Here is an 8696-nt window from a genome sequence, read left to right on the forward strand (position 1 = left end):
CTTTCCAGGGAATGCATGCATAATTGTGAGAGAAGGGAAAATTTCCAAAAATTCAGAAACAAACTTTTAGATTTTTATTGATGTTCAGATACAACTTTAAATTAAATAAAAAATGCCAATATTGAGTATTTCTCGAAATCATTCACTCACACATGCACTGGATGGCACACGTGTGGACGTGAAGTAAGACAAGACTAGAAGGATAGAGATCCGATCATCTTTACAGCAAAATTTTTTCACAAAAGTACAGGACCTGTAATTAACTAACAAACTTCAAATTTTAATATCATATTCAGGACACCTTAAATTAAGTCCCTTGATTATTTTCTTTTGTAAAAATAAATAACTTTAAAAGTAAAGTGTCATTACGAAGATGAACAATTTTTTCTGTATTTTCATTTTTTTTGCGAAATCTAAAAAAATTTCAAAGCATTTTTTGTACAAAGACCTTTAATCGTAATGAGTTGTATCGTATATATTTTTTTTGTAAAAATATATCGAATAGGTAAGTGTTAGTTTTCCGACGAAAAACGCGCAAATTGTAGAATCCCCTTAAATGTTACATCAAATAATGACTATTATAACTTCGCAGCTGATGACATTGCGTGCTTTAATATGCTTATTACAGCATCAAAATGGCGGCAAATTACAAAACAGTGTTATTTTTAATCCTGTATATACAGATTTTTCAAAGAGCTTCACCAAAAGTATAACAAAAAAAAAGTAGAACATTTGTAAAATTTCTAGCATTAACCATTAGGAAGAAAACTATCTGCACTATAGTGACTCAAAAATTTCGCCAACTGTACTCATTGCGACGTCATCCAATATTAAAACTTTAACAATTAATAATTAATAAAACGTTTCAATAACACATTTGTTCCACTGAAGCGGTGATGCTTTATCTCTCAATTAACAATCCCACACAAAATGTATTTTCATTGTTTTAACAATCAATGATAAAATATGAAATTCTACGTGTTGCTATACTTAATATTCATAAGTTTTAAAATAAATTATTGTACTAGTAATATTTCATCCACGAGTAAGTAAAGCAGTTTAGCAATGTTAGGTACATCTTTACTCTATTTAACATTTGTTTATTGTTTTAATAAGAATGTGAGGAATATGCAAAAGCAGTTTATGTTCAAACTATCAGTCCAGTGCTGTCTCTAAACGCCAAAACAAATAATGTATCCGAATGTGGAATCGTGTCAGTGCCTTTAATAATAGGCGGAACAGCTGCAACCGAAAAAGAATTTCCTCACATGGTGAGTTTATATTTTAATAGCTAGGTTCTAATTAAGTATAAAATTAATTAGGCTGTGATTGGATATGGGGAAACAGCAGATTCTCAGCTCGGATGGGATTGTGGAGGCACTTTAATTAGTGAATTATATGTTTTAACAGCTGCTCATTGCTTGGAAAGTCGAGAATTGTAAGTTTAGCTGTTCTACTCCGGTTAAGGAATTACACTTTATTTATGGTAAAAACTATATTATGGTGTTGAACGTGTAATTACAAAACGTAATTACAAATACAAAATATAATTCCTAACCAAAACAAATTTACACGATATATCACGAAAAAAGAAAAAAGAAAATTCTTTAAGAGTATGAAAACATTTACTTAACAAATAATATAACCTTAGTTATACAAGATGTCCGTTTTTCGAGCTCCGCCATGGGATCTCGGTTATTATAAAAGATACGAGATTGTTTAAATTAGGACAAAGCAGGGCACTTTTATGCTGAACAATAAATTATCTGAAAAAAAATTTGATGTCATTTTTTGATTTTGAATTATTATTGAATTATTGATTTAATTTTAGTTTTCATTTTTTTAAGCGAAAATTGTTTTCACTAGACGTTTTTAAGTTGGCCATTCTTCAGGCACTTTTTTACAAGATATCTAAATCTGGCATTGCCTTTTCCAAAGCGTTCTTAATGTGAGAGTTACAACATTAAACTTTGGTTTTTCTTAAGGGCGCCATATTTGATACTTGTATTTTTGAAGTCTTTTTGTTTCTGATTACAACGGTGTTGTATGATCGAATTTTACATGCTGATTAAAATTAAGACAAAAGCGTTTTTGCAAAGAATGCTTTGGAAAACGCTAAGAATTTTGTTTAACGGAATAAATTTTAACAGTTCTCTTAAATGAGCTAGCAGAATTTTAATAACTTTGTTTTGTTTTGTTTCTCGAAGAATAAGCTTATAGCTTATCTTGTCGTTAAGTTTTTAAATAAGTAATAAGCTTGGCGGAAATGTGAACCTTTCAGATCCAAATCCAACCTTTGTTGACTTTGGAAACTGATCAAAAATTTCATATTTTGAGCATTTTTCAATTATTTCTTGCCTGATCCTGGAATAAATAGCATTTATTTCGAGTGGGGTAGTTATGTAAAAAATGATGTTCTTCAAAAAATTTGTTTCGAAAAAAACACATTTTAATAAAAAAATATTTAGCTGTATTATTAGCAATTCTATATGGTAGAAAATTGGCTACCAGATAACGAATTAGTTTTTGCAAAGTAAAATTAATAAAAAAATGAAGTTTTTAGACGTTTTTTCACAAAATTTAGAAAATAATTTGAAACTTATGTTTCTAGCTTAAAAATAGACAATAATTTATTAAATTTTGACCGAAATGTTACAAAACATTTGTGTTTCAGGCTGAAATAGCCAATTTTTTTATAAAGTATAATATGTAATATGACAAATGCAAACAAGAGATTGCAAGAACACCTAATCGTAAACCCGACAGAAATAAGAAAATAATACAACAAAAGGTAAGCAACTAGAAACGGTAAATTGTAAAATATATTATAAAATACAGTTAAATCAACTTGATCGAGTAAGTATAAGAAAAAGGATGTAAAATTAAGAGCGTAACATAACTTAAAACGCAAACGTAAACCGTAAGATAACTTTCTTCTAGCATTAAAAAATATTTGGAGCCCAATGACTTGATTATTTCATTCCCATAAATAACGGATTTAAAGTAAAAATTAATTTTTTTATATTTTAGAGAGTATTAACACAAGATATTAATTAATCTTAAACATGTAATATACTACAAATTTATGCTTTCTTTTACTTTGTTAATTTTATACAAGAGTGTAAAAAGACATATCCTACAACTGATGGCTAAGTACTTTACCTTATATTGTAGAAGTTCTGCTGTATTTAAAGTACATGTATCTCCAACTTTGTGTATTTAATTTAAGAAAACACTCTTTTAATTTTGATAGAAAAAGTCACAAAACACTAGATACAAAATGTTTAAAATAATTATTTAATTTTTGGAAACTCATGACTAATGAGTAATGACGCAGCATCGTGCGTAAATTCAGCTTCTATAAACGCAACATCAATAATCCAAGAAAATAACCCAAGATAAATGCCAACTTTTTAATGATTTTTTTATTATAATGACAATCAATTTCATGACAACGAAAGGTATACGGATCTCATATTATTTTCAATTTTTGTAATATTAATACCAGTATTTATGATTTAAAAGTATAAAAAAATAACGTATTCGTGGATAACTGGTCTTTGAAATATTTGCTCTATTTCAAGCACTCCGGCTACACCGTCGTGTTCGAAAAATCGCGCGTGTTTTAACCTTAATATCCACTTATACAGGGTGCTCAAAAACAGGCGCACCAACTCAGTGGTACGTTATTGAGAAGCAAGTGCAGACTACGGGAAAAATGTTGAAAAAATTCCTAAAGTCATATTTTAAAAAATCTGAAGCTATGGTAGCGCTCAGCTCCGTTTGCGTGTGCGTCATCTGACATTTCTGTCACTACGTTTACATAGCAGGGGCATAGCGGTGACAAACTATCAAATATTTTTTGAGGTTACGAAGTGTTTAAATTATGAGTTGTTACAAAAAATACAGATTCACAAAACAAGAACTAATAAACGCAGAATCAAAAACCTAACGAAACGCAAATCACAAAACACAATAAACGAACAGAAAATACTTGCGATTACCACCGATAACACTTTCGACAACCATGCGATGACGTCTATAATTTACTGTCAATGTCAGTTTGACAAATTCGTGACACTTGATGGTGTTGTCGAAGTGCATATGTAAATTAATGTTCAAGGATACCACCCTTAGATACCCCTTAGTTGTTTAAATTTGCATTGTTTTTGATAATTTTTTTACAGTTTTGTGTTGGTAATGAAAAAATTAAATTGATGACGCACACGCAAACCGAGCTGACCGCCACTATACAAACTTATTGTGTTAACTTCTTTAGTTTTCATTATTTTTTTATGTTTTCCTGTTTCATACCAGGTAATCAGATTTTAGCAATTTTTTTAATTTAAAAAAAATAAAATTCATCCAAAAAATCGCAATGTGTAGATGTGTCAACACTGAGAATTATTTCCTAGGAAACCGTTTCAAAAATAATTTATTTTTATTGTTGCTCAAATTCTATTGCGATCATGACTATTAGACAACGTTGCCACATATCATTTATCTAAAATCCGTTATTTATCAATAACTTTAATACAAAGAATTTTTTTACTATTTTTACCTTTATATGTAACCAGTTCTCTACCACACACCATTGAGTTGGTGCGCCAGTTTTTGAGCACGCTGTACTTTAATATATTATTTAAGTTTCTCATTATGTTGATTATTTCAGTTTTATCTGTTGTAGACACATGGATTTATTCACACCTTAAGAAGAATTAGTGTTTGTTGTCAATTTTATTATGTTTATTTTCTTTAGCAGTTTTTAATCTTTTTAATACTGATTCTGATTTTTTGGTATTAACAATATTCATTTCTAATTTTTCACGATGCTTTAATTTTATTTACGGCATTTTTTATACTATTATTTCGTATTATATTTTTGCGAATTCAACAAAATGTATTTTCCAAGAGGACCATCTCAACTTGTCCGCTTTGGTACTACACATTTAGATGAGCCGGATCCCGATTTGCAAGAACGTGTAGTTGTTGCAAGAATCCCTCATCCAGACTATAAACCACCGCTAAAAGCCAACGATATAGGTTTAATTAAACTAGAAGAACCCGTAGAATTCACACCACATGTAAGACCTGCTTGTTTAAATACCGCTGATATAAATCCTGGACGAAAAGCACTAGCATCAGGGTTTGGGAAATTGTCGTACGGTAAATTTGTTTCTTTACTAGTTATTAATTTTTGACTTACTTTTCAACAATTTCTAGATGCGGAAACCGGGAGTAAAAACTTAATGAAAGTATTACTCAATGTTTATCCCAACAATCGATGCTCGAAAGCAATACGAGAACAGATAAAGGACACAATGCTGTGTGCTGGACATTTGGAAGGAGGCAAAGATACTTGTCAGGGAGACTCAGGAGGTCCATTGCAGATTGTTTTAGAAAAACCATACTGTATGTATAGTGTTATTGGAGTTACTTCCTTTGGGAAATTTTGTGGTTTTGCTAATGCACCAGCCATTTATACAAAAATTTCCGCTTATATTTCTTGGATTGAAAGTATTGTATGGAAATAAAAATAAATGTATTATATAATATTTAATAATATTATATAATGATATAAAGTTGTGTTTTATTATCTGAGTTTAAGTCAAAAGAAAACATTTAAAAATACGTAATTACCCATTTTATTAATAGAGTATTTTTTGATTATTATTTAAGAAATTAGGCAAAGCTGTAAGTAGTTAGGAAGGAAAAAATTGTTAGGTTGTGCAAATTAAGGAATATGCTTAGAAAGCGAACACTTACCTAATAAGTGTTTGCCAGTAATTTCACCTGACCTTTTTTTTTCTTTTTTTACTTTTTGTTCTTTTACATATTAATTTGTAATTTTAATTTTCCATTCACCTTTTGTTCTATTTTATAATTTTCGTAGTTCTTTCTTTTCTTTTTTTCTGTTACGTTACCTTTCCGTCTCTATACTATTTCTATTTCTTGATGTCTCTTTAGCTCAAATTTATGTAATTTTGTTTTTTTTCTTTTTTTGCTTTTGACTTGTTTTGTTTGATTGTTACCTTCTTGTTTTAGTTATGGTAGAGCTCAGCTCCGTTTGCGTGTGCGTCATCTGACATTTCTGTCACTACGTTTACATAGCAGGGGATAGCGGTGACAAACTATCAAATATGTTTTGAGGTTACGAAGTGTTTAAATTATGAGTTGTTACAAAAAATACAGATTCACAAAACAAGAACTAATAAACGCAGAATCAAAAACCTAACGAAACGCAAATCACAAAACACAATAAACGAACAGAAAATACTTGCGATTAACACCGATAACACTTTCGACAACCATGCGATGACGTCTATAATTTACTGTCAATGTCAGTTTGACAAATTCGTGACACTTGATAGTGTTGTCGAAGTGCACATGTAAATTAATGTTCAAGGATACCACCCTTAGATAGCCCTTAGCTGTTTAAATTTGCATTGTTTTTGATAATTTTTTATAGCTTTGTGTTGGTAATGAAAAAATGAAATTGATGACGCACACGCAAATCGAGCTGACCGCCACTATATCTTCTTTATTTCGTTATTTCCGTTCAATATATTCTACCCCGTTGTAGCTCTTATATTTTTTTTTTGCTTGGTCTTGGCCTTTGGTTTTTCAATCAATTTCGTATCGTGATTCTCGAATTGACGAGGTCTTCAGTAATCAACATGCTTTTGTTTGCCTCTACGGCCAATTATTTCTTCTTTTTGTTATGTACAACAATGTATCTGGATATGTCTATTCACGTTTTGACTTTATTTTACAGGGTGAGTTAGCTAACAGTATATTTTAACAGTAACTAGAAAATAATATTCACACAGGAATCATTATATTTGTTATTAAATCCCAAGGAAGACAAAGGTTAGGTAAAAAGTAACCACATATAATTTATTCGTTGATAATTTTAATACGGCTCTATGGAAGATTTTTAAAAAAATAGAAATTGTCACAAATTAATTATATTTTATCTTAAAGCATAAATTTTTAACGCATTTTTTATTATACTAATGCCTTAAGAAAAATTGTTTCTATTTCTATTTCTATTTCTATTTCTATTTCTATTTCTATTTCTATTTCTATTTCTATTTCTATTTCTATTTCTATTTCTATTTCTATTTCTATTTCTATTTCTATTTCTATTTCTATTTCTATTTCTATTTCTATTTCTATTTCTATTTCTATTTCTATTTCTATTTCTATTTCTATTTCTATTTCTATTTCTATTTCTATTTCTATTTCTATTTCTATTTCTATTTCTATTTCTATTTCTATTTCTATTTCTATTTCTATTTCTATTTCTATTTCTATTTCTATTTCTATTTCTATTTCTATTTCTATTTCTATTTCTATTTCTATTTCTATTTCTATTTCTATTTCTATTTCTATTTCTATTTCTATTTCTATTTCTATTTCTATTTCTATTTCTATTTAATGTCTTATTTCAGGCAGATCTCATTAAGAGAAAACTAAAAAAATCGGCTCAAACATTTATTTTCTGTGCCTTGATATGATACAATAAATTAGAGAGACATAAATCAAGGTAATTTGCTTTTTTTAGTTACTTCCCAAAAAAATACCAATAGGGCAAGTGACAGACCAATAAAAAGCACACAAAGAGCTGACACAATATTATCAAAAGAGAACGAATGATGCTTTATGTTATTTTCTAGTTTAAAAATTTTTTCCAAAAAAATACTGAACTCAACATCGCCGTACCATTTTTGAGTCAACCCGCTTTCAAAGATCCTCCGAATTACGTTATTAAAAGTTGGCAAAAAAATCGAGTTTTTTGGTACAATGAATCCAATGTAAAATGTGGTAAAGCACTCCTCAACTACATGTAAACGACTCTCGCCTTCCTCGTCCAAAAATTCTGTTTTGAGTCGTACTTTGATGTCCCTTTTCCGCTCAAGTTTTGCAATGTTGCGCTTGCGAGCCACTTGTTCGAGGATATCATCACGATTTATAACAAGTTTTTTGCGTTTTAGACTTGTCATAATTCTGGATTTATCGTTCGTAAAAGAGAAGAAAGTTTCAGCAATTGGCAATTCTGATTCATCGAGTTCTTCTAACGTGTTTATGTCTTTATAGTAGGTAGTTGTTGTAAAAGTTTTGAAAAAACTTCCTTCAATTATGGTCATGATAATAATACTGAACAACATGCAGGAAGTTAGGAAAAATGATTGACGAGATGTTGGTACGATTTTGACCGGAAATCCATGAAAAATTGCATACAGTGTCCAAGTACTTCCAGTACTACCCATTAAAGTATAAATTAAAACACAAATGACATAAATAAGAAAAATCATAAACCATGATGATGGTGTTAGACTTTTTGCCAACATAATTATTTTAGGGATTTTTAGTGCTTTAGGTACCACAGCGCAAACCTGATCCGAACTGTATGGTACCGTAAATTCCAATTTGTTGGTACCATAAGTCATCAAAAAACGCCCATTTGTGCTAATTTGCACTTTATTACTTGCAATCCATGCCAAAGTACCAGTTGTGGTACCATTTTTGAGTACTGTTCCATACTTTTGACCATTACCAACAATCACATATTTCATGTTTAATCGTTGGGTTAATACCTTTAAAAGACACCCATCTAACCCAGCATAATCCTTAAATGGTACCAAATCTTTATAAATTGGGTTCTCACGAAGTGGTTTAGGGAATTTAACAAT

The 8696-nt window shown here is 29.8% G+C and overlaps 1 protein-coding gene across 1 annotated transcript; it reads left to right on the forward strand.

Moving 5' to 3' along the window:
- The first annotated feature begins 936 nt into the window (after positions 1–936).
- Positions 937–5582, forward strand: LOC103313246 (serine protease snake). Its single transcript, XM_008196041.3, has 5 exons — positions 937–1045; positions 1117–1271; positions 1323–1438; positions 4913–5166; positions 5224–5582. Exons 1-5 carry the CDS (start codon positions 967–969, stop codon positions 5532–5534), a joined length of 915 nt encoding a protein of 304 aa, XP_008194263.2. The 5' UTR covers positions 937–966; the 3' UTR covers positions 5535–5582.
- Positions 5583–8696: the final 3114 nt, after the last annotated feature.

Source organism: Tribolium castaneum, chromosome 4 (assembly GCF_031307605.1).
Source record: "Tribolium castaneum strain GA2 chromosome 4, icTriCast1.1, whole genome shotgun sequence".
Lineage (NCBI taxonomy): Eukaryota > Metazoa > Arthropoda > Insecta > Coleoptera > Tenebrionidae > Tribolium > Tribolium castaneum.